Source organism: Myxocyprinus asiaticus, chromosome 39 (assembly GCF_019703515.2).
Source record: "Myxocyprinus asiaticus isolate MX2 ecotype Aquarium Trade chromosome 39, UBuf_Myxa_2, whole genome shotgun sequence".
NCBI classification, from domain to species: Eukaryota; Metazoa; Chordata; class Actinopteri; order Cypriniformes; family Catostomidae; genus Myxocyprinus; species Myxocyprinus asiaticus.
This window is the reverse complement of record NC_059382.1, coordinates 13,976,293-14,003,276: the sequence shown is the minus strand read 5'-3', so window position 1 is coordinate 14,003,276 and position 26,984 is coordinate 13,976,293. Positions and strand designations below refer to the sequence as shown.

Genomic DNA, 26,984 nt, shown 5'->3' with positions numbered 1-26,984 from the left:
GCACACTCTCTCAGCCCCCATTTAAACCCATAGGGAGTATTAGCATCAAGCATCTTTTGCTAAAGACTGCTTTATTGTTAGCTCTTGCTACTGTAAAGCATGTAAGTGAACTTCATGCTTTGTCAGTTCATGAATCTTGTATGTGCTTCGCTCTGTGTTTTTTCGAGAGTAATTCTCAAGACAAACCCCGCATTTGTACCAAAGGTGAGCGATTCACTGTTTTGAATCAGTGGACTTGTTGACTTTTCACATGCCACCATTTTCCTCATTAAAGGATGAAAAGCGTAATTGTTTGTGCCCAGTCTGCACCCTGCGTGTGTACATGAAAAGGATGCAGATGCTGAGAAAGAGTAATCAGTTCTTTATATCCTGGGCTGACTCTCAAAAGTGCAAGCCTATATCACAACAGCATTTGTCTCACTGGGTAGTGGAAGCTAATATATTTAGTTATAATAGCGCCGGTATTATAACTTAATATAATAGGAGGAGGCTCGAGGGGCGAAGCCATGGAAGGTGGAGCCGTGGGAGGTTCGAGGGGCAAAGCCATGGAAGGCGGAGCCGTGGGATGCTCGAGGGGAGAGGCCATGGAAGGCAGAGCCGTAGGAGGCTCGAGGGGAGAGGCCATGGAAGTGTTCAGCACATCCCTAGTATAAATTAGTTTGTTGTTTTCCCTTTGTCCTTCCTCGAAATTTAAATTGAAAGCACTGCAGTATCACAATCCATATTAAAATGCCCCATTTGAGTGGCTAATGCTATCTAACGGACTACTACACTAAGAAACGGTCCAATAAAAGGGTACAGACCTGGCTCTTAATTTTATTGGTCCAATAAAAATATCTTACCTATCCAGCGAGAAAAACTCCATCTCTGAGTCAGTTTTAAATCCTTTCTTGGAGTTGTCCCCACCTATGAAAAAGCCAAGCCGATGTTGTTTCGTGTTTTATTACGGGGCTCTGTCGCTTTCCCTTTTTGCTTGCAGACTCTTCTCGGTTTGAGGTTTCTTTATTTTGAAAACGGGTGATTCCCCAGATGGTTGCCTTTTTGAATGATCCTTGGTCAATGTTGCTCATGTGTTTTGGCTACAAGCTGTCAGCTTCAAACTTCCACCACGCCTATCACTGCACATATACATGCGCTGTAGCTAGCTGGACCTTCTTTTCTTTATTTACGGATGTGACGTAAACACGCACGAATGACTGATGGAAGTACAGCTCTAAAATAAAAATAATTATTATAGGCTTACCGTAGTGAATCGGGGTAAGGTAGGGTGTCCATACATCCTCTTTTTCCTGGACATGTCCTCTTTTTTGGACCTTAAAAAAGCATCCGGCCGGGATTTCTAAATTTGCGAAAATGTCCAGGATTCTGCTTTAGTTGCATATGATGTACATCTGGTCTAATACTTCATTGTGTGTGCGCGCATATTTGCATTGCTTTAACCCCCCTTTGTAAGTCCCGCCTTCTCGCACACCAATTGGTCGATTATAAGATGCTTGCAGCAACTATTGGTCAAATTCCTGCCTGTCAATCTCTCCGCGAACGCGCGAAACAGTTGCTTCAGTAGCAGCAAATGACAGCTGAGTGGAAACAATGCCCAAACGAAAGTGCAAATTTACAGAAGATTTGCACAAAAAATTCCCATGCTTTCGTCCAGGACGAGATCCGTAGGAAGCAGAATGTATGACATGTAAAGCTGGCACTTATGTGTCAGTTGCAAATAAAGGTGCAAGTGATTTAGAAGCACACATTAGCTCTGCGAAGCATAAAGGGTCAGCAAAAGGTGAAAGTGTGATGTGTGTGTGTGTGTGTGTGTGTGTGTGTGTGTGTGTGTGTGTGTGTGTGTGTGTGTGTTGTGTGTGTTATGCTAATAGAGTGTCTTTTTCACTGTATTAAAGTTTGCATTCATAGTAACACTGTTTTGAACCCTATTATTCAAATTCTAGAATGAAGGTCAAGTTTGGTTGAGAGATGTGAATGGAGCTTGGAGGAGAATGGTCCAGGCGTGAGTCAGATCCGTGACGCTGGCAGAGAGAAAAGGACTAGGCGCAGCATCCCTCCATACTCCATCACATTTCTCCCAACACGACGCTGACAACAACGACCGAAAGAAGAGGGACAGGAAATCACGATTTTGGCTTGTTTTCAGGTGAGACGTATATTATATTGCTGTGTCAATAAAGATTATTAACGGGATGTAAATATCAATCGTGTTTTTCAGCGTGTGAACCGTAGCCTGATCGTTTTTTATGTGCTGCGTGATTGAGCGTTCATGTTTTCTTGTTGACACGGAAAAAAAGACTAAAATGCTTTAAAGAAAACGTGATTAACTAGTAGTCTAGTAGTGGAACTGCGTCTGTATGTTTTGTCGCGAGATACCGCTTTTAGTTTATTATGGTTTATCAATATCGATTTGATTTTTTTTTATTTTTTATTTTTTATCAGTAATACTGTGCACATTGCATTTGTCAGTGATCCATTTCTGAATACACCCCTTTTTGGTGGATTATTGTAGATTAGAATATCCTAAAAACAATATCCAGCGATGAGACTTAAATATCTTTTGAGGCATTTGTGTAATGATTCTAAAGCTTTTTATCATATAGACCAACCTGTATTTAATTCATGGGGTGATTGATGACAGCATTTGAATAAATGAGTGAACAGTCTTTATTTTGTTGATTATTAGTTTAACAAATTAAATATAGGCATATACAGTATATATATATATATATATATATATATATATATATATATATATATATATATATACTGGCAGCCAGAAGTTTGGAAAAATTTACAGATTTTGCTGTTTCGGAAGGAAATTGGTACTTTAATTCAACAAAGTGGCATTCGAGTGATCACAAAGTATAGTCAGGACATTACTGATGTAAAAAACCAGCACCATCACTATTTGAAAAAATACATTTTTGATAAAATCTAGACAGGCCCCATTTCCAGCAGCCATCACTCCAACACCTTATCCTTGAGTAATCATGCTAAATTGCACATTTGGTACTAGAAAATCACTTGCCATTATATTAAACACAGTTGAAAGCTATTTGGTTAAATTAATCTTAACATTGTCTTTGTGTTTGTTTTTGAGTTGCCACAGTATGCAATAGACTGGCTTGTCTTAAGGTCAATATTAGCTCAAAAATGGCAAAAAAGAAACAGCTTTCTCCAGAACCTCGTCAGTCAATCATTGTTTTGAGGAATGAAGGCTATACAATGCTTGAAATTTCCAAAAAAACTGAAGATTTCATACAAAGGTGTACACTACAGTCTTCAAAGACAAAGGACAACTGGCTCTAACAAGGACAGAAAGAGATGTGGAAGGCCAGAGGTACAACTAAACAAGAGGATAAGTACATCAGAGTTTCTAGTTTGAGAAATAGATGCCTCACATGTCCTCACCTGACAGCTTCATTGAATTCTACCCGCTCAACACCAGTTTCATGTGCAAGAGTAAAGAAAAGAGTCAGGGGTGCAGGCCTTATGGGAAGAATTGCAAAGAAAAAGCCACTTTTGAAACAGAAAAACAAAAAGAAAAGGTTAGAGTGGGCAAAGAAACACAGACATTGGCAACAGATAATTGGAAAAGAGTGTTATGGATCTTAACCCCATTGAGCTTTTGTGGGATCAGCTAGACTGTAAGGTGCGTGAGAAGTGCCAGACAAGGCAAGTGCTACAGGAAGCATGGGGTGAAATGTCACCTGAGTATATGGAGAAACTGACAGCTAGAATGGCAAGAATCTGCAAAGCTGTCATTGTTGCACATGGAGGATTTTTTGATGAGAACTCTTTAAATTAGTTTAAGAAGTTCTGAAATTGTTTTCAAATTGTAATAGTAGTTTTTCACATTATTAATGTCCTGACTATACATTGTGATCAGTTGAATGCCACTTTGGTGAATAAAAGTACCAATCGAGTGTCATTAGTTGTGCTTGGAGGTTTTGTATAAGGGACTCTTCAAACAAAAACAATTTTCAGGTATTTACCCAATTTTAGTTGAATATATATATTTTTTTATCTACAGTATATTGTATTTTTAAATTAAGAAATTGAGAAAGCTTTGATCTTTGAATCTTAACATTGCAGTAGTTATGCACACTGAGAAATTATGCTGTTATGGATGTAATTTTCAAAATTATTTCAGATCTGATGGAAGGAACTTGCCAGTTTCCATTGCAAGAATGGAAAATCTCTTGCTAAGGTCAATGGGTGTGATTGATTTACACAGGGAAAGATTAACCACCGGCCAATTGGGTCGTTGCCCAAGGGCCTCTAAACCCAAAGGACTTCTACGGGATGATCTGATTTTTAAATGATTCTGCATTTAACTTGTGTAATTATTGTCTGCACACCAGAGCAAAAGGGGGGGCGGGGGGACATTGGCTCACTGTTTAACAAGTGCTGAAATTTTGCCAGGTGAAAAACAATCTGGAATAATGTGTAACAGTCACATTCCTCTTTGCAACTTGAAATTCATCAGAATGTTGATTTGTGACACCAGCGCTGAAAAAGCTTGATGAAGTGCAACAAGTGGTGAAACAGTGCACAGGTGTCTCGAGATGCGTTTATAAATGTTAAAGTTCTTTAAAACTTATTTCTGTGTCAAAAATATGCCACGGTCCTGAGTTGTGGTGCGGCTCATTGACCAAAGACGTCCGTCCAGTGTGTGTTTACGTAGAAAAACTATTTAAAAACAGCTCAGACGCACGTGTGAACAGCCCGTGATTCGCTATATAGCTTACTTGAAAAACTGACCTGAACCTGGCCCAAAACCTGTAGGTTTGTTGGGTACCGTCGGACTCATATCGGGCTGAAGAACTCTATACAGGTGCAGAATAACCAAATAATGATTTTGATATTTAATTACTGTGCACATCCTTAATAATAACGCATGATTTTGAATCAGTTCATAATTAAAAAGTACATAATTGGCCGTGTCAGACATTGCTACAAACTTTTCTTCCATCTATTTGAAAAATCCAACCAAATCTAACAAGCGTCCTGTAGCGCATAAAGGTGAATGTAATAACGTTATGGGGGGCCTCCACGGTGTACCGGCCCATGGGCCTCTCAGGTCTTAATCCATACTTGGACTTACATCATTTTAGTGCATAAGCACCACCAAAGTCTTCCACAGACAAAAAAAGAAGGACATTGCAAGCTTGCAGTACCACTGACGGCTAATCTGAGGTCTTATATCATATTCCAGAAGCAGTGTAGATCCATTTGATGAATGTGTTGTGCATGATTAGAAAGAGTGAGTACTATTGTATGCTTATTTTTACTTTGATAATTTCTCTCCTAAAAAGAAACAAAAAAATCTTTACAGAGACACTGGCATTGCTTAACAATATCAAATACTGAGTAACCAAACATCTCCTAAAATGGGGATTGTGATGGATCCCGTTGAATAGAATAGAACTGGAATAAATAACAATTTCTAAATAACAAGTACCTCTAGTCTTCAGATGTGATCTAGTTGCAAAATTCCTCTTAATTACATACAGTACATTGCAGGTATTTCATAAATAAATATGTAAAAAGGATATAAGTTAGTAACATATCTTAAATGGTAATTCAAAAGGCACTTTGCATGGTTCTGGAAGCATGTGTTCGTCCATTTACTTGAGACTTGTCTCTGAATGTTATTTTTATTGCTGATATTTACATCTGAATTGCAGCAGGATAACAGCTATGATTGTCAAAGATATCAGTGTAATTTACAGTTACTTTAATTCAGCATGGTTCTTTAGTAAGATGGGGTAGTGGGTTGTGTAAGGCCTGGTCTTTCCTCTGTTCAGGCCGACAGTGCTGGAAGCTGTGACTCACTCCGCTCCGTCAGACTAAACATACTAAACTTAGAGCCCACAGGGAGGGACATCTGTGGAGTAAAGGATCATGACATGCAAGGCTGACTCGTGGGCCCATGTGTGAAAATTGTCATAACATTAAAACATCCATAAAACCACTGCAAACATAATGAGTGGATTATTTTTAAGAGAAAGCACTAAACAAATAAGCTCTACATCACAGTTTTAAGTTTTTCACCATTATAATCAACTTTCAAAGTAGAAATAAACTATTGTCTCAATTAATATGTGGTCATGGAATCTGCAAGTATAATTATACTATACAAGATAAGTAAATGCACTTTTAGGTGAAGAAAGTGTCACACCGCTGGCAATGCTTGACATTTTATGTCAACTGCCCACGTAACTATGTGTAAATGTTTATTCAGAGCAGCAAAATCAATCAATGGAACAAAACATTGGCCAGAATATGTGCAAAAGTGAATAGAAGTAAAAACAAAAAACAAAACAAAAAAATCTGGTAGCTACAGCAATTTGGGGAAAATAACATCTAAATAAAATTACACATTTAAATAGGGCCTATAAACACAATACCTCAAAAAAATTATAAAAATAAACAAATATAAATATATGCAAAGTATAAACACATGCCTCTTAGAGAGCAGATCTTTGCAGAGATGCTAATTTGGATTATTTTGCAGATTAATTGCTTATACTGTATTTTCACTCTGTGTGAGTGTTTTGCAATGACAGTGTCTGAATTTCTTCCTCAGATTATTCTTTAAAAAACTTGACAAGCCCTATGCTTTGACAAGCACTGTTTCTGCAATCCTTTAAACAAAGTAAACCTCAAATAGCCACAAAGTAATATTTATCATGACTTATTTTTTTGCGTTTCTGTCAAACATGAGCATTAGCAAGGTGTGCGATCTGTGTCTAGTAGTACTGTAATAATAAGCGGCAATTGAGTTCCCAGTAATGCATTACGGTATAACTAAATTTATGACATCGAGCTCTACGCTGATAGCGTAACGTATTTCATCAGGAAGTGCATAGAGGATGTTGTACCGACCAAAACAATACTGATCTACCCCAACCAGAAACCATGGATTAATAGCGATGTTCGTGCGGCACTTAATGCACGGACCTCCGCTTTTAATTCTAGGAACGCGGAGGAGCATAAACAAGCCAGTTATGCCCTCCGCAACACTATCAGAGCAGCCAAACGCCAGTACAAGGACAAGATTGAAGGACAGTTCAACACCACCGACTCTAGAAGCATGTGACAGGGAATTAATGTCATCACGGACTTCAAAGGGAATAAAAACTCCGCCGTGAACACCGCTGCCTCTCTCCCGGATGAGCTAAATACTTTTTATGCTCGTTTCGAGGGAAATTACGCCGCACTTGCGGAGAGAGCTCTCGCGGCCGAAGCTACAGAGGTTAGTTCACTCTCCGTCTCTGTAGCGGATGTAACCCGATCCTTCCGTTAGGTGAATATCCGTAAAGCCACGGCATTCCGGGCCGCGTCATCAGAGCGTGAGTGAACAAATTGGCTGGTGTTTTTACGGACATTTTCAACCTTTCCCTCTCTTTGTCTGTAGTCCCCACATGCTTTAAAACGTCCACCACTGTGCCTGTACCAAAGCAATCCAAAATCACTTGCTTAAATGACTGGCGTCCTGTTGCTCTGACCCCCATCATCAGCAAAAGCTTTGAGAGACTAATCAGAGATTACATCTGCTCTGTGCTGCCTACCTCACTGGACCCACTGCAGTTTGCTTACCGCAACTACCGCTCCAATGATGATGCCATTGCATCTACACTACACACTACTCTCTCCCATCTGGAAAAAAGGAACACATATATGAGAATGCTGTTTGTAGACTACAGCTCAGCATTCAACACCATAGTGCCCTCCAGGCTTGATGAGAAACACATACACACATGACTGTGTGGCAACACATAGCTCTAATGCCATCATTAAGTTTGCTGATGATATGACGGTGGTAAGTCTGATCACTGACAATGATGAAACAGCCTACAGAGAGGCAGTGCACACTCTGACACGCTGGTGTCAGGAGCACAACCTCTCCCTCAACGTCAGCAAGACCAAGGAGCTTGTGGTGGACTTCAGGAGAAAAGACAGAGAACACAGCCTCATCACCATCAATGGAGCACCAGTGGAGAGAGTCAGTAGCTTCAAGTTCCTCTGTGTCCACATCACTGAGAACTCACATTGTCCGTCCACTCTGAGGCCATTGTGAAGAAGGCTCACCAGTGCCTCTTCTTCCTGAGACAGCTGAGGAATTTTGGAATGAACCACCACATCCTCACACAGTTCTACACCAGCACTGTAGAGAGCATCTTGACTGGCTGCATCACTGCCTGGTATGGCAACAGCACTGCCCTCAACCACAAAGCCCTGCAAAGGGTGGTGCGAACTGCCAGACACATCGTCGGAGGTGAGCTTCCCTCCCTCCAGGACATATATACCAGGTGGTGTGTGAAAAAATCTCAGAGGATCATCAGACTTCAGCCACCCGAGCCATGGGCTGCTCTCACTGCTACCATCAGGCAGGCAGTATCGCAGCATCAGGACCCGCACCAGCCGAATTCATGACAGCTTCTTCCCCCAAGCAATCAGACTTCTGAACACTTGATCTCTCACGATCAATATACTTCAGCACTACACTTTATTAATCTTACACTGGACTGTCATAAATTATATTCTCTCTTAACAACACACTGGCAACTGACTATAAACTGACAGCCTGAATGTCAGTACAGCCTACTGTATATTTTATATATACTATTTTTATTGTATACTGTGTATTCTATATTGTATGTGTATTCTATATTGTGTGTATTGTATACTGTACATTGTATATTATTATTTGTATATTGTGTTGTGTGTAATTATGTGTATATTAGATATGTAAATTGTGTTGTGTTAATCTGATGTTTATTGTAAATTGGTATATGTCTCACTGTCATGTATCGCTGTCATGACTGCTATGTTGCTTGGAACTGCACACAAGACTTTCACCCACTGTTGCTCTTGTGTATGTGGTTGAGTGACAATAAAGGGATTTGACTTGATTTGCCGTTTACTTACTTTATAGCTATACCATTTGCCAAATTTATTTATGCTGCTGTTTTTGTATTTGTTGTAACTTTAAGTTATGTGTCATTTGGTGATTATTTAGAGCTCATCTTATTCTTAATATGTTGTTTTTGGCTGTCATCGACATTGTGATGTTTACATTAAATGATGAGATCCATGCACATTAATCGCAATGAATGCGTGCAATAGGATGTTGGAAGAGTAACATTAGAAAATAAAGGCAGATTCCTTGTGGATGTTTTTGACCTGTGCTGAGGGTGCAAAAGGGGATGTTATTCTTTTAGTGTCCCATGTTTTAATGGAAGAATAGTCACAGATTACTCCAGATTAATTCCGAAACATTTGATAAATGAGTTATCAAGTGTTTATGATGTATTGTCAAAATAGTCACTCTTTTCTCTTGCATAACTTTTGGGACAGACTTGATAACTGAATTTTAATGGCTCGCTACTATTTCTTTAAAGGGATAGTTCACCCAAAATGTACTCACCCTCATGTTGTTCCAAAGCAGTATGACTTTCTTTTCTCCATGGAAAACTAATGGAGATATTAGGCTTTATGTTAGTCTCAATCACAGTTCAGTTTCATCGCGTCTTTTTCCATACAGTGAAAATGAATGGTGATTGAAGCTGTCATTCTGCCTGCTTTTGTGTTCCATAGAAGACGTCATACAGTTTAGGCACAACATAGTGAGTAAATGGTGACAGAATTTTCATTTTTGGGTGAACTATCTCTTTAAAACCAAATCATCTCTTCAACATGGCTCCAGTTAAAAAGATCATGTACTATGGCATGACTTGACAGCATCTTATACTGAAGTTCTGAAGTGGCAGTGGATATTTGTCTAAACAATGTACATTTTTAATGTCCAGGCCCAATCACATTAAACAGAATGACTAAAGAGGAAACTTCTGAGGTGGAAGAGGCAAAACCAGCCTCAGAGTTCATCAGCCCTGTTCATGAACCCCGCAAGAAACCCATCGTGCATCCATCTGCACAGGCTCCACTGCCCAAGGACTATGGTGGGTTTCTCAGCAGCCCGATCAACCTTTGGTTCTGCCTTTTACAAATATGTTACATTGAACAAGAGGAAATTCTGTTCTATGTGTTATTAAACATGATGATAAAAATGAAATATGGATTTTGTCTAATTTTACAAATTCACTGCTCAGACTAGTGGTAAAGCATCATCGTTTTATTACTTTCTGTCTGAAAACTTCTTTGTCCATTTGATACATCCTGCATTTTACTTGCTTCTATTCCAGCGTTCACCTTCTTTGACCCAAATGACCCAGCCTGTATGGAAATTCTGATTGACCCTCTGACCACAATCCCAGAACTATTCGCCATCGTCCGCCAGTGGGTCCCACAAGTTCAGCACAAGATCGATATCATAGGCAATGAGGTGAGGACAACCTGCCATAACTTTAAGCGTTTCTCTGGAATGTCCAGAGATATAGACAGTCCTGATTCTTGCAATGTTGAACGTTTATATTAATGAGTTTTAGACTTAATGGATAAAGACATTGACCTAGTAAATAGTGAACCATAAATAATGTCCTTAACGTTGAATGTATAGAGAGATGTATTCAGTTTCCTTTGCCTACTCGTATTTCTGTGAAATATGACCTATCGGTAAATTGTCTGGTTTCAAATGCCACGTGGAATGTTTAAACTTGTTGTAGACTTTGTCCTCTTTACTTTTTGGGAGAGAAGTCAGCTGGTTCATGCAGGTTTGAGCAAATATTGTCAACTTAGCATCTGAAGCGTTTTTAGGAAATAATTTAAAGATTCTGTGAGTGCAGAGGGCAGAAAGTTAAAACAAGGTGTTCCTTTGCCCTGCTGAAAGATTGCACATTAACAGTTGCTCTTATATTATGTTAATAAACTTTTCTATTAACATTTGTGATCTATCTATGCTGGGAATCTCTATCTTCTCTATTATCCTGAAATAATGATGTGAATCATTTGCAGCTTTTTTTCTATTATTATTATTTATGATGGCTAAGGGGATTGTACTGTTTGGACATGCTATATTTACAGTTTCTCATTTTATATGATTTCATTTTAGTTATGTTGTCCTGAAAAGGGTCATATGTCTAGTTTCCATCCACTTTTCATGCTGTTTTGTTATCAACAATGTGAAAATGCGTAAAAAAATGTTTGTGAAATTTGCTGTCTTCTGCCTGTTTCCATTCAAATGGCCTTTTATCGATTAAATGGTGTGCGTGATGACGTCTTGCTTAAAAAAGTAACAAATTTGTAAAATACGTTTTGGTTTATCGCAAAAGAAATTTGCCCTTAAGCCGTTTCCATACAGAAATGTGTGTATATCGCTAATTGTGTACCTTTCACCTCCAAGATGTCTCTAAAATGTTCCCCCCCCCAAAGTCTTGGTAAAATGGGGAGAGTATTGAGACAATTCATTGAAATCAGCCAGCTTACTGTCATTTTAATTTCACAAATAAATGCAATCAGAAGATGAGGAATTGCAATCAAAAGGGAAGAGTTACCCTTCTGACAGGACTGTAACATTGGTCCTGATGTTGCTCCTATCGCAGGTTGCCACCGGTTCCGACACGAAAGCGAATCAGCATGGCCCTGTTCAAGCTGGCAACCTGTATAAAGTAGAGGGGGAAACTTTTGGTCTTAGTATAAGGACCATCCATCGATGTGTATATGCTGTGTGCACAGCTATTAAAGAAAAATGTATACGTTGTAATATCAGAGTTTACATATGACACATTCCTGATATTCAATAGGCTATTTTGAACAATCATCTAATCTAAAGTATTGCCATCACAACTGCATTATGTCTTGTATGTTTGTCCAGCAACATTTAACAACCAACTGAACTTGATTGTCATCTAAAATCAGTGGCGGACCATGCATTAAAAGTCTAGGCCTTCAGTGTGATTCATGCCATTAAGAAAACACAGTTTCACAATGAATAAGACATCCTATGACTTTGGGCATCATACATTGTCGCAGCTAGTAATACCAATTGACATTTTAAAAATGTCCAACGTCCACGCACGAAAGCCAGAACTTGACTGAACGTCTCCCGAACAGACATTCAAAAATCATAATTTTTCATATGAATCTACCAAGGAAGTCTATAATACCTGGAAAAATCGATCTAATAATATTTGCGATTTAAATTTTCCTTGCAATAAATTTTGTTTCGTCAGGGTACACGGATATGCTGCATTCCATTCAAGTTGGATGTGAGATATTCCTACTTGATATCTCCGACCATAAATGCATTCCATTCCCCGATATTCGGAAGATGACGTTTAAGGAAACAAAACTGCAATGCTCCCGTTAGCTTAGCAGGGGTTTGACTCTCATTAGAGATGTCTCCTAGCAACCCAACTGATAAACAATGATGCAGCGCTAGCATTTGTGCTTCAGGTGTACGATTATCAAAAGAGATTATAAAGTTTTATACACCTGTTTCTGCAGGCGTTTGTTAAACAAGCTTTAATATCATGTAGTGTGGAAACGAACTCATTTATCGATATTACTTAATAAAGTGAATGTTTATCACTTACTTTGTATATCTTCCTGAGTGTCGACATGTTTGTGTGACATCATGCACCTGCATCTCGGCGAAATCGGAGTTGAGAATTTCTGCACGAGCCTATAAGTTGTAATTCTGACTTCAAGATGCATTCCACTGCACTTTTCCTAGTAGGAAGTTGTAAAATCTGACTTTCCGAGTTGAATGGAACGCAGCACTACTTTTCAAAACTGACACTGAATGCTCAATCAGCCTAATTTACACTTAGAAAACTCCTGATGTTGCTATAACAATGCAAAAAGCACTTTGCTTGAAGTGAAATTCAGCCCTCCCTTCCTGTTTAATAAATTAAGCAATCACACAGTCATGCAGAACAGCTCATGTTTTTAAATCCATAAGGATCTCTTTCTCTATGGCAATACCAGCAATGATGACAGCTGACTCGTCAGATAGCTTGATCTTACGCTTTTCGCTCTAGAATTAGGTACATCACTTAAAGCATGATTGCGTCACTCAAGGCCAGCTAGAATGCCTCGACAGGGACATATCCTAAAGATCTCACCCACCAAGAACAAATAAATCAATTTCATTGGCTGATGAACTTGACAGTCTAACTTTAGTTGCCCATTCATTTGCACTGTTGAGGGATTCTGTGGAAATTCTGAAGGCCTGAGGGGGTGGAGCTCAGACTCACGTACTGCTTCAGCTTCGGGCTTCGGACTTCGGACTTCGGGCTTCGGGCATGCGAATTGTGAAATAGTTGTCACACTTTGCTTGTAAGCATCAAGGAATAAATTCTGACTGGATAAATGTTTCGTTTTTCTCTATTTGTTTGTAGATTAATTAAGAGTGGAAAGCGATTGAAAATACATCAAAAAAGGTGATTGAGAATGAAAGGATGTAAATTATTTATTTGGCATAATAGGCCAGCAGAGAAGGCTTTGCTGGCCCTGAGAAATTGCCACTGTCTAAAATGTATTTTAGTATCATAATGCAATTTACATTTTCTGAAAAAGCAAAGAGGGTTAGATTTAAAATATTTAAAAGTTTTAAAAGGTTCAAAAGCTAGTTTTCTTAAAGTGAACTCAACATTTGACAAATAGTTCTGATAGTTTATAGTCTTGAAAAAAAAGTGTAGAACATTCTGAGAATGCCATTCAGCTGACTTTTTTTGTCTACAAAACAGGGTAAGGCTAATTTAAGTTTGTGTAAAGAAAAGGCAATTATATTGGCCTAACAATATTATTTTTTCGTTTGGTAATTAATTTTTTTAATTGAATGCTTTATTCGTTTGGTAATTTATTTAATTTAGTACAGGGAATTTTTCTGGCATTTTTTCAAAAATAAGCTAAACAAAAATTTAATAGAACTGGGCTATGTTAGTGTTCCAGAAAAGCACACTGATGCATTTCTCCTAGTATTGTGTGTTTATTTTTATCTTTGTGCACAGAAATGATATGTTTTTGTATTGTGGGCTAATTCCATGACTGCCGTCTATTATTTTGAATGGTGTGGAAAAGCAACTTAAATAAATAAACGGATGGCTACCGTGATTAAATTAATCGCAAAGAGCGGCCATTCATTTGTTCTCCGTGCACTTGTCGATGACAGGAGCATGATATGAGATATTTGTGTTGGCACTGGAAGTGTCATGACGCAGATGTGTTTGCAGCATCATGTGCAGGTATGCTGTTAAAACCAATCCATAACAGTGCGAGTAATGCTTCACATACAATAAATTGGCTATCAAGGATGTATACCTTGTCGTCATGATTAACACAGGCTAACGATTGGGTTAAATTCTGTCATGTGACTCTATATTTTTGCGTTAATGCCAATTTTCTCAACAAAATTATTTTCCAAACCAGTTTTTCGCAACATTTGAAGTATCGACATAGAGTTTAAGCGCTAGAGTTAAACAGAAAAATATTATGTCGACATTTGTGAAATTTTAGAGATAATTTGCATTTCCATCAGCTATATTGGTAAAAAAAATTATGCACTACACCTTTTGTCGCAAAAAAAACCCTTGGATGGAAACGTTGTTACTGTCCATGATTTCTCTCTCTCCTGATGTTCAGTGCAACATTTGGCCCCTTAATTCACACTTAAAACAATTGATGAATTTCATTGCTTTAGATAACATAATACTTAACCAACTGGTCTCAATGTGATTTTAGTGGATGTATGAAGTCCCCCCAAGTTCACAAAAGTAACTAGCAAAGTAACCACAAGTGTAGTTCATCACATAAACTTTGGACATGTTCCACTAACGTTTGACAACCAGAAAGTATCCAAATACTTTTTGCCCTAATCTTGAACAATATATCTATTGTGTATGATTATACAGTTAACACATTTTTATTATATTATTTGAAACCTAACAAGCTTCTAGCTGTGTTGTGTTTTGGTTGAAAAGTGTGCCATATCTCTCTGAAATACAGTAACTGCCATTTGGTTTGATATTTTGCTATACAAAGCAAATACATTGATACATTTTCAGTTATGGCTTAAGTGTCCAATACGTTTTGGGGCAATATCCCACACACATAACCTTTAGTGTTAGTGTTAGGGTTAACAGATAAAAGATATAGCTTGTGATGTAAATGTCATTTTAAAGACTTGGAAACCCCATGTTCACATTACTTTTGATTGTGGTCTATAAAGATGCATGTACTGTACAGTGGATAGCAGTAATGGATAATGAATAAGGAGGTGTGGTACTGTGGAAGGGTGTCCCAAGAGGTACTGCAGTTGCATGGATTGAAGGCAGGGATTATAAGCCTTTTTCATCTGCCTGATCTCTCCTTTGAGTTCTTCCCTAAATCAGCTTCATTGTCAGATCTCATGAGGCTCAGCTCTCACTGCAGCCAACAACTGACCCAACTGGGCCTGGTAAAACAGCAGGATTTTTTTTTTTTTTTTTTTGGAAACAGACAGCCTCATTTTGGATGAACTAGGTTTAGTTTCGCATGTGGAGGAATATAAGACCCCAAGAAATTGCTTGGCATATGTAATTTTCTTTCTTGTGCTGATTTCCTGTTGAAACCGGAAGTTGGGGTGGGGCATTTCAAAAGACTCGTTTTTACACAGCTGTCCGTAACTCTCTCTCTGGCGCACTGCCGTCTCCAGTTGGCCTTTATCCCTTTCGGGCCAATCAGCCTGATAAGGGGCCGGGTGTGTAGAATCATAACCCGGCCCCGCCCTCCACCCTGCCACATTCCTCCCCTGTTCTCTCAGGCCGGGGAGCCCCCGGCATGACGTACATCCCCCCCCCCCATCTGCCGGCAGGTCATCCCCCTCTAGCTGGATCAGGGGAGGGGACCAGGGGAGGGAAACAAAAAAAAAATGTGGCACCTACACGCCGTAAAGGCGATCGTGCCAAATGAACAAAAACATTTAAAAAGAGAGAGACAAGGCCAACACGGAGTGGCAGCAGGAGAGAGAGAGGAGAGAGAGAGAAAAAAAATGTACTTGCCGGTTCTCCGATACGCCCTAGTCTGGTCCTCGGCCACTCCTCCACCCTCTAGTGGACGACAGCCGCGCCTCCCCAGGCAGATCGGAGGCAGTCCTCCGGCCCCTGGCAGACGGAACGTCCCACCAGGTTTTCGGTGGATGGTAGGGGTCTCCCCCACCCCTGGCAGCAGTAACCGCTCCAGGCCATTTGTTGGGAGCCCCTCCTCCCCTCACGGTCGGCGGCCGTTCCTCCACTTTTGGGTGGCCGGGCTCCTCCGTCCCCAGCGGATGGCCATGGAGGGACAAGGCCAACACGGAGCGGCAGCGAGAGAGAGAGAAGAGAGAGAGAGAAAAAAAAATAATAATTTACTTGTCAGTTCTCCGATACGCCGTAGTCTGGTCCTTGGCCACTCCACCCTCTAGTGGACGACAGCCTTGCCTCCCCGGGTGGATCGGAGGCAGTCCTCCGGCCCCTGGTGGATGGAACACCCCGCCGCGTTTTTGGTGGATGGTAGGGGTCTCCCCCGCCGCTGGCAGCGATAACCGATCCAGGCGGTTGGTTGGGAGCCTCTCCTCCCCTCGTGGTCGGCGGCTGTTCCTCCGCTTCCAGGTGGCCGCGCTCCTCCGTCCCCCGGCGGATGGCCATGGCTGCTCCTTTGGGGTGGATGGTAGCGGCGAGAACTCTATTATGGCACATCCCTCCTCCTTCTCGGGTTTTGGCACCAGTGTAACAAGGTAATGGAAAGGAGGAGGCGAGAACCAGCTTGATAATATAAATAAAGGTTTTAATAATAAACTGAACCAAAAGACACACACAAACAGGTGTCGGACAGCTGTCCGTAACTCTCTCTCTGTAGCACTGCCGTCTCCAGTCGGCCTTTATCCCTCTCGGGCTAATCAGGCTGATTAGGGGCCGGGTGTGTAGAATCACGACCCAGCCCCGCCCTCCGCCCTGCCACAAGCTGGTATATCAGTGCATAAGTGAATTCATATAGGCCCACTACAAGAACACACAGGCTTATTTATTTGAAAAGCTTAAATTTATTTAAAATATAAAAGCTTTTATATTTATTTGAATTGACAAATTTATATATCATTCAAAACTATTTCAAATAAATATAGGTTACTATTGATTACCAAACAAATAGAGATTATAAAAATGAATATTCTCCCTAAGTTTAATTTCCTTTGTCAAAATCTTCCAGTTAGCAGTGTTGGGTAACATTACTTTTAAAAGTAACTCGTTAGAATATTGCATTACTCCTTAAAAAAGTAAATTAAAAAGTTAATTTTTATGGAGAGTAAAGCATTACGCTACTTTTGCGTTATTTTTGTGTTACTGTTTTCTCACAGCCACTTTATCTTCTGCTATGCTGCTGTATGCATTCTATACAAATAAGCCATGCATTGCATACAAGAGACATTACAGGTCATGCTAGCTACTGTACAGCACTCATGTCAAAACAACATAGTAAACAAACAGATATTTATAAAGTAGGTCTTCACGTCATATTTATAATAAAGAATCAATAACATAAATATGCATGATTTGTTTTTCCATCAACATGGCAGCCAGTATGAATAATGAAGAATAACCACTGTCTTACCTAAAGCAGCAAAGTCCAACACTTGAACCTGCGTCATATCTGTCATCATGTGCTGTGCCCATTTACAATGCCAGAGTCAACTTAAGATGTTTTTCAAAAGTCAGGATAAAATTAAGTGGGGAATGCCAGCCTAACATGTTCAAGGAATGTGTCTGATGAATAAATGAATATTTTTCACTTAAGTCATCTCAGTGCACGCTTGTTTTGAGTTATCCACGGTGCGTACAGATGCCACAACTTCAAAGGCACATGTTGATACAACTTTAAGGAATTGTTTTTAATGCTACCAAAATGTAATAAAAACGGATTGTTTCATGAATCAAACCACTTGTTTATCATAAAACAAAAATGTAGAATATTTTTAGAAACTAAGACATTTTCTCTGCGTATACAATCAATGTAGAACTTTGCTCAGAACCATTGATCCAGAGTCAGCTTTTCTCCCAGTTACAGGGAGCTGTAACACGGAGCAGTGCGGCTGCATAACTCGGTGAATTGAGCGAATATTTCACCCTTTGTATCATGTCGTGGCCAATGGAAGACTAGTCTTATAATCCCTCTGCCTAAACGCGTTTACTGATTTTTTAAAACAGTGTGTATTAACACATAAATTAATCACGTTTCACTCAACCGAATGTTGACCTCATATTACGCTAAAACACGCAATTTTCTCAGCTTGTATAGCTAATGCGCATGCACGTTAGTGAGTTGATTGGCAGACGATGTCTGTATCTAAAAGGTGATTGCCTCTTTTACCTGCAAGGCGGGACATCCTTTCTACATCAATTGACTGTTGGGTGCTAGAGCTTCTTGGTTGGGTGTTCCAGTTTCTCACATTCATTTAAATAGTAGTGACTTGTCTCTGCTAAATAGTCTCTGGCCTCACACTCTATAGAACTACAGTGCCCATCATGCCCTACGTCTCCTCCCCAAAGTTTGCACAATTTTACTCCTGATTTCTCACAATACAGGGAAAGTAGAGGTGTTCAAAAGCAACGCATTACTTTATTTAAAAAGTAACTCTGATATTATGGTCTAAAATGTAAAAACAATATTGCATTACTTTACTCGTTACTTGAAAAGGTAATCTGATTATGTAACGCGTTACCCACAATACTGCCAGTTAGTATATCAAAAAGTGTTTTTAGACAATGGAATAAACTACTTTGTAATTATGTTTGGGATAATAGGAAACCTAGAATTAGTCTTAAAATTCTTAAGTTGTAAAAAAGGCTTGGAGGACTAGAATTCCCAAATTTAATAAATTATTATAAGGCTGCCCAAATTCAACCTATATTGATTTGGATGAATGCAGAATCTAAAGAGAAATGGAGGAAGATGGAAATGTATCAAATTGGGGAACCTGTTAGTATATCCCTGTTTCTACCCAAACAAAGCAACAAATTTAAATCAATAGATAATATATGTATTAATAGTACTATTAGAATTTGTTTAGAAAAAATAAAAATAGTAAAATTAAGAAAGATATACTGTAGTTCATTTGCAAGAATTTGCCAAATATGTTAGTTTTTATTTCAGTTAATAATTTTTATTTTTTAGTTTAGTTTCTGTTTTAATTTCAGTTTACACTGGTCAGTCATACATTAATTACCTTTTTCATTTTATGTTTTGAAACATTTTACTTTTTTTCTAGATTTTAAAGCGAGGTTGCCATGTCAATGACCGCGACGGCCTGACGGATATGACTCTTCTCCACTACTGCTGCAAAGCGGGAGCTCATGGTGTGGGTGAGTGTCACTGTTAGCCATTGGAATGCTGTATCTTTGCCCAGACATGCCTCATAATCCAGATCTACTCTAGAAATGTGAAATTGTTCTGTAATTGCAACATTGAGGTCATTAAAATTTTTATCCTTTAAAAGCACAAAATTGCTGTTCATTTCACTCTTGCCTGTCATGGTGACATGCCTGAAGCATGTGACAGTTGCTATAGTAACAATTTGTTTTTCTCTTAGGTGATCCCGAGGCAGCATTCCGGCTGTCCAATCAGCTCATATCCCTGGGTGCTGATGTGAGTCTGCGCAGTCGTTGGACCAACATGAACGCTCTCCATTATGCAGCTTACTTCGATGTGCCAGAACTGATCCGCGTTTTGCTCAAAGCCTCCAAGCCTAAAGGTGATTTAAAAATGCATAGACAGTGTTTTTATCCTTATTGTGGCTCCATTCAAAAGTATTAAAGGAATGGTTTACCCAAAAATGAAACTTCTGCCATCATTTACTCACCCTTATGTTGTTCCAAACTCGTATGACTTACTTCCGTGGAACATATAAGGAGATGTTAGGCAGAATGTTACCCTCAGTCACCACTCACTTTCATTGTATGTAAAAAGATACAGTGATATATCTGTTGTCATATCAGTTCTCCTCTCTACACAGTGCTTAACTCCACCTGTAGTGATTTTTATCATGGCACAGCACTGCACATCGCTGCCTCCAACCTCTGCCTGGGTGCTGTCAAGTGTCTGCTGGAACATGGAGCCAACCCATCTGTCAGAGTAATGATGGTTTAAACTGTACTTTTAAAACCGATGATTTAAAATAACATTTCATTTCATTGTACTTATCAGCTAAATTGGCTTTTGCCCAGATCCACTCAGCTCAGTTTCAATTTTAGAGGTACTGTATGTGTTGGTTTTGCTACAGTATTTTACAATACTACTGTTACATTAGTGGTCAACAAATAAGGGTTTTCAAATGGCCATTACCTTGAGAGAAGTGGGTCGATGGCTGGTATATACTGTATATTTATATGTACAATTTAATTACAGAAAAAAAGACATACACAAAACGGATTAAGGGAAGCTGACATGTTATATGGTGGGACATGCTGTATGCCATCAAAAACTATTTTAAACAGAATTTATAATTCTTTTGTAATTATTTTGCATCCAGCTTTATAACCTCAAATTAATTGAGAAACTGCATGGAATATTTGTATTTTAAAAATTAATTTGTCACACTGCAGTACCATTTAAAATGAAATGGTGATGGCACACAGGTGATGGAAAATGGTGAAAAACATGCTGGCCTATATGTAAAGGATAATGTACTGTCTGCGGGTTGTTATCACAAAATAAACCTTGACAGGGTGATCAGGACTTGTCTTGTATCACCCTGAAGGGCTATATTTTGCAAAAACAACTGGCTGACTGTACATTATCCAGCTTATTACACGGTTATTAACCATGTAAATAAATACATGGACATAAAATACTGATTTGTATTGAAATTATGTAAAAAGAAAGAAATTGCTGAACAGCTGAAATCCACCTTCGGTTTGCGAGTTCTTTTCACATTTGTGACCTTCTGACTCGTCATTATCCAGCTTATTACAAGACTATTTGCCAAATAAACAAATAAATGGACATGAAACATTGATTTGCGTTGAAATTATTTTATTAGCTTGCTTGTAGTGATTGCAGAGTGATCCGAGAAGCAGGAACAATGGCTTGCAATGCCCGGATAAGCGGTCTGATATGTGGATGTGCGGTTGTTACTGAGAAATATCAGGCCGCTAGATGGCGCCATTGACCAATCGGAATCGAGTATTCCAGAGAGCTGTGTAATAAATTGGTTTATCACAAATAGCATAAACTTTTTCCATATTCAACAGAATGATAAAGGTCAAGGACCTGCCGAGGTCGTCCCTGACCCCATGGAAATGAGTCTGGATAAGGCAGAGGCTGCTATGGTGGCCAAAGAGCTAAAGCAGTTGCTGTTGGACGCAGTGCCGCTCAGCTGTAACCTTCCCCGTGTAACCCTGCCCAACTATGACAACATCCCCGGCAACCTCATGCTCTCCTCCCTGGGCCTCAAACTTGGGGACCGTGTGGTGCTGGACGACACTAAGGTGAGGTTGTTAATCCTAACTGATGCATTATATATTGGCTTCCTTAGCATAATTTTTTTTTAATTAACTGTTAGCAAGACTATTGTATACATACTCAACACCTAGCAATCTTATACATTCAGAGGGACATAATCAAAAGCTTAGTATGCACAGCTTAAATAGGCTTCCAAATGTATACTAAGTCCAAATAGAGTTCCTGTCAGCTGAAATAAATGAATGCATCCAGCATGATAAAGTCTGCTTCTCTCCAGCAGACTGGCACCCTCCGTTTCTGTGGCACCACTGAGTTTGCCAGTGGGCAGTGGGTGGGCATTGAACTGGACGAGCCCGAGGGCAAGAATGATGGGAGTGTGGGTGGGATCCGCTATTTTATCTGCTCCCAAAAACAAGGTGTGTTTTATTATGTCATGTGTTATAGGATTTGTAAGTTTATTCTATGTGCCATAATAAAACTTTTTTATTGTCATAAAAAGCACTGTATTTTAATGTAATATCCAGTTTTTTGTACATTTAGATTAAATGTACTGATTTGTTCTGCAGGTATCTTCGCCCCTGTGTCAAAAATCAGCAAAGTTGTTGAACAGACCCCCTCTTTTGTCACCTCCACCCCAAAAACCCCTCGCATGGATTTGTCTCACATGACCGGCATGATCAAGAAAGAGAAAAAAGAGAACGATCGTGAGAAGAGTGAGTGCTATCATCTAAAAAAATGTATCATGCTGAAGTTCTGCTATGTTGTCCTGCTGAAGTAACAGTGCGCAGCTTCTTCAGAGCTCAGCTTGAAATCAAATTGTGGTTTACTCCTGATTATGTATGACCACTTAAAATAATGGTTGCAACAGTATTCACGTTACTTGGATTTGAATAATTCAAACCTCTATTCAACACATAAAGATTGTCTTCTGAGTTTTTGCATTTTTCATTTGATTTTCAACCAGTTCAGAGAAAGAAGTCTCTGACTGGGGGTTTTGATCCTGATGGAGTCACAGTTGAAGTTGGGGATCAGGTGCTGGTGGCCGGCCAAAAGCAAGGAATTGTCCGCTTTTTTGGAAAGACAGACTTTGCTCCTGGTATGTTTATGTAAAGGTCTAAGCTAGTGATGCAATATACTGATATGAGAATATTTAGAGATAGAATTGTAATATGTAATATGATATTACAAAATTTTAATATGTGGGACATTTATAAATAATTTAATATTGCTTATAAAAGTACTAGTATTGATGTCACATTTTTAACTGTTTGTTGAAGTTTCTAATGTGTGTGTGTGTGTGTGTGTGTGTGTGTGTGTGTACTCATGCGATCAGGATATTGGTTTGGTGTGGAGTTGGAGCAGCCCACTGGAAAGCATGACGGCAGTGTATTTGGAGTGCGTTACTTCCACTGTTTGCCCAAATATGGGGTTTTTGCACCACCATCCCGTGTTCAGAGGTAAAATTGCCTGAAAAAATAACATATTCACAGAGACACAATGTGGATTACAGTAAATAAGGACACTGCTCTATTATATATAGGTTGTAGGTGCCTTTTGTAGGTGTAATTTGTCACTGTTTCACTGTTTGTAACAAAAAAGCATATGAGCAGAACATTGCCTTCGATTTCCTCCTCTTTTTGGATTGCAAAATCACTTTCAGCAAAGGTTTCACTCTGTCTTGGTGTAATGAAAATGAGAGAGTTTCTGAACAATCTTAGGTGTTAAAATACAATTTAAGAAGTCTTTGCAAAACCATCTGGTGGAAGAGGAGAAGACAATTCCCAAAGAAAAGTGCGAAAACTGCAGGGAAAATTGAATCAAGTGTAACTTCAAACCAAATATTTGCAAGTAAACATTGAACAAAGTTGCATTACTAACGACATGATTAGAGGCTGAAGAATGCAATTCTCCAAAAAGTATAACAATATTTTTACATTTTGTTTTCTTTGTAATTTTGCAGAATCGGAGGGCCTAAAGAACCCCAGGGGGATGGGACACTAGTGAAGAAAGTCCACCAGGTGACTAGTAAGTATAACAATAAGGAGCATGCTAGTCTGGTGCCTATCATCAGCCAGGGAGCTATTTCCTAAGTTCTACATTTATCTGTTTGATTGCATTAAGATACAAGAAAAACAATCAATAAACCATAATACGTATTTTAGTGGAAATCATTAGATTTTTTTAATAGATTTCCCCATATATTTCCATTAGGCATATATAGGCCTACTCAAAAAATGTAAGTACATGGTATGATTGTGTGGAATTTGACCATTTATTTTTGGGATACATAAGTCCAGAATGTCCAGAGTGTTTCTGTGACAAAAGCTATTTATTATAACCTAACAATTATCAGCGTTTACAGTTAAAATCAAATGGAACACATTTTTGCATAATGATTAGGCCTATCAGGAAGCTAAACAATATTCATAATATTTTTTACATCAAAATGTGGTTCTTGAATTGGCCATCAATTCAACATCCTCCCGCATTTCATCATGATGCTTTGAGATTGCAAGACAACACGCAACCATGGTTGTAATTGTTTTTCTGTGTGCTTTTCTCTACAGTGTCTCAGCCGAAGCGTAACTTTAATGCGGTGCGATCTCCGAAAGACATAACGTCTGAGAGTTCCATATCCAGGTATGTTGGGCCAGCATGTGTCCCACAAATGACGTATCCGTTTAGCTACCTCTATGAATATATAATGCAGCATCAAGCAGCATTTTACATTTATTATGTGTTTCTGTGTTCCAGTAGGTTGCTGTTCTGTTGCTGGTTTCCCTGGATGCTCCGTGCAGAGATGCAGTCCTAAATCCCCTGGTTGCATCTTTAATTCTATTTCCCTTTCTTTCTGTTCCTCCTCAAGATGAAATCTCACCCCCTTCTGTGTATGTCCATTATTCATAAGTGCTTTTCTCTGTGAACTACCCAGACTGCTGTCAGAGGCATGGTTGTAAACCCCCTCCTCCCACTCCTTTGACAGCAATTCAATAGCAAAAAATAGTGCCTTGTGAAGTAACTAATGTCCTGAATTCCGATTATTAAAACAGAGACAAATAAACAATCTTTTATTAAATCTAAATAAGGGAAAATCATCCCCACTAAAAGCCATTCATATCTCTGTATCTGCTTGGGTTTTACACTGTGGATAGATTATTGGCAGTATTCAAGCTTGTTAACTCAGTTAACACATGTTACAAACAAGCATGCTATTAGGCTTCGTTGCTTTAATTTAAGGTGCTTTTTGTTTCATTTTGTTTTGAAACTTGTTGTTGCTGTATTGTGCACCTCTACTGTCTTAAATTTCAATATTTTATAGCAAACTTTGGCTAGGTCCCTAAGCTTCAAATGCCTTGGATTTATTCAGTTTTAGTAGGTGACTTAAATGTTTTGTGAACATTTTTTTAGAAATTATTTTTTCATTACAGTGTTTACTGAAAAACTACTGAAAATATTGATGCTGCCTATGTGACAAATAGAACAGGGATTTACAATGTTTTCTTTATTCACAATGACCTTTATGAAATTGTGTAGATCAAAGTAAAAAATATGTTGCATGACATTTGCAGGCATGGGCACGCTTTACAGTGCTTAAACTGTTCTGAAATGAGATGAGAGGCCTGCTTTAGATATTATTAGCTAATTAATCACTTGTAATTTAATTAAAATCTACCACAGAGCCTAAAGGTAAGCTACATGTTATCTTAAAGGCTAAATTATCAATTACTCCAAATTACATAGGCCTATTGTTAGAACCATGATACAGGCTTCTACTTGACCAACATGCTAATAATGCAACTTCTAAAGGGTATGCACATTTGAGAATAGGCAAAGTCAAAGTTACATGCACAATCTACATTCTTGACCTGTAATAAAAAAATTAGGTAGACAAAATTAAAGGATTCTTTTAAATTCTCTATACACAATTAAAAGAATTAAACCACAATCATATTTCTCTCACCAAAATATGGGAATTCAAGTTCATATGCTTTGTTGTTATGTGCTTTAAATTGAAGTACCATTTGCACCTTTTTGTCACAAGTTACAGGCCAGACAAGTTTTATGCATTGTTGTCCTTCACAACACTCTAGTCTTCAATAGCTATCCCTTCTCACTCTCCATCTTTCATTTGAAACATTGATCAGTTTTGTGTATGCTCTTCTTTAAAATTCTGATCGTGAAAAAGTATGTGCTTATTATATTGTAATCAAGTGTGTGAGTAAAAACAGCAATATTTACTCTGTCAACTTGCATATGAATATGGATAGAACTTTGTCTACTTTATTTCCACCTATGGAAGCACAGCATGAGAAAAAGTGTCTGCCCCTTATAGACAATCTGGGACCAAACAATATTAGGTAAAATCATTAAAATGATCCTGGAGTGGGCAGATTTTGTAAAGGACAGATAAAAAAAACAAAAAAAAAACAATGCTTTCCTCATGTGCTCTCCTTGACAACTTTCTTGTGAACACTTGGTGAACTTCACTGATCTGCAAAAAAAAAAAAGAAAAAAAAAAGAGCAAATTGCAAAATTTAAAATGTACTGCTTGAACAGGTCTGAATGGCTTTCGATTTCTTCAGCCACCATGCCATTAGTCATTGAAGAATTACAGAATTTGTGTAATACTGTAGGTTTAGCATTGACACAGTAGTGATTAGAATAGTATTCTTCTAATGGAGTACATGAAATTTCAACTCACAACAAACTTGTGCATTATCATTTTGACAAAACCTGTTGTGACTTGTAGAGTATGTTGCTTAAAGTTATACAAATCATCAATATCTCAATGTTAAAAAAAGAATATGATTTACCTTAATTTCAGCACGTCACATTACATTTTTGATGCCAAAAGGAAAACAAAAAGGTATGTAAAAAAGGTGTGTAAATTGATCATTTTGTATGTAATTATCTCAAATTGACTGGCTCTCCCTCCCCACTTTCAAGTTTCAAGTTTGTAACATCTGCCATTTTCAGCAAAGCTTTTTGTCAATTTCTATCCAGTTGTGTAATTGGTATAGTTGACTTCTAGTCATTTGTTTGTCCAAGAAAATATATATTTTAATAATTTCACAATGTACTTTTTTAACGTTCTGTGATTTGTGTTTTCATGTTAACAATACTCTGTAAATCGGATTAATATGGATATTCATGAATTCAGTTCTGGATTTGATGGACAACATACAGTAACTGTACTGCATGCTGTGTATACTTTTGCGGGTTTCTTTTTCCTATAGTGTATCAGCATGAAACAGCTTATTAATTACTACAAGTGAAACGCTATCCTGACTATGGATATATGACTAATAAACATTTAGTGTTTATACTTAGTTTGACCTATTTTTTTTTATCTGTCTATCTAGCAAGCTTTCTAGAAAGGAAAATACATGAAACTCACATTTGTCGCTGAGAATGAATGTTAGTATAAAATGTATCCGTACTATAAAACTTTACAAAAAAGTGTCTGTATTTTTAAAACATTGTTCAAAATTTGAACAAAATCAGTGTTGACAATTCCGTCATAATTTAATCAGATTCCTGAAGAAGATCGTGAACGCGCTTCGTGCTTTTGCCAGGGCAAGTTGACAAGTTGTCTTTTTCTT

At 38.5% G+C, this 26,984-nt stretch overlaps 1 protein-coding gene across 2 annotated transcripts; it reads left to right on the top strand.

Moving 5' to 3' along the window:
* Positions 1 to 1,943: 1,943 nt before the first annotated feature.
* On the top strand, positions 1,944 to 26,707 carry LOC127430319 (CAP-Gly domain-containing linker protein 3-like). Of its 2 annotated transcripts, none has more exons than XM_051680044.1 (14): positions 1,944 to 2,146; positions 9,822 to 9,971; positions 10,215 to 10,354; positions 19,190 to 19,283; positions 19,511 to 19,672; positions 19,934 to 20,052; positions 21,171 to 21,407; positions 21,659 to 21,797; positions 21,948 to 22,094; positions 22,346 to 22,477; positions 22,715 to 22,838; positions 23,342 to 23,406; positions 23,949 to 24,021; positions 24,136 to 26,707. In XM_051680044.1, exons 2-14 carry the CDS (start codon positions 9,842 to 9,844, stop codon positions 24,191 to 24,193), a joined length of 1,620 nt encoding a protein of 539 aa, XP_051536004.1. In that variant the 5' UTR covers positions 1,944 to 2,146; positions 9,822 to 9,841; the 3' UTR covers positions 24,194 to 26,707. The 2 variants fall into 2 exon arrangements, with proteins under 2 accessions (XP_051536004.1, XP_051536005.1); XM_051680045.1 differs by having other exon boundaries at positions 1,950 to 2,146; positions 21,662 to 21,797.
* Positions 26,708 to 26,984: the final 277 nt, after the last annotated feature.

Bases quoted from the DNA above. Each gene is read 5' to 3' on its own strand.
- LOC127430319 (XM_051680044.1), top strand. From the start codon at position 9,842: ATGACTAAAGAGGAAACTTCTGAGGTGGAAGAGGCAAAACCAGCCTCA. The intron at 21,798-21,947 runs GTGTGTTTTATT...TTTGTTCTGCAG, and splicing joins TATCTGCTCCCAAAAACAAG to GTATCTTCGCCCCTGTGTCA. The intron at 22,839-23,341 runs GTAAAATTGCCT...GTAATTTTGCAG, and splicing joins CCACCATCCCGTGTTCAGAG to AATCGGAGGGCCTAAAGAAC.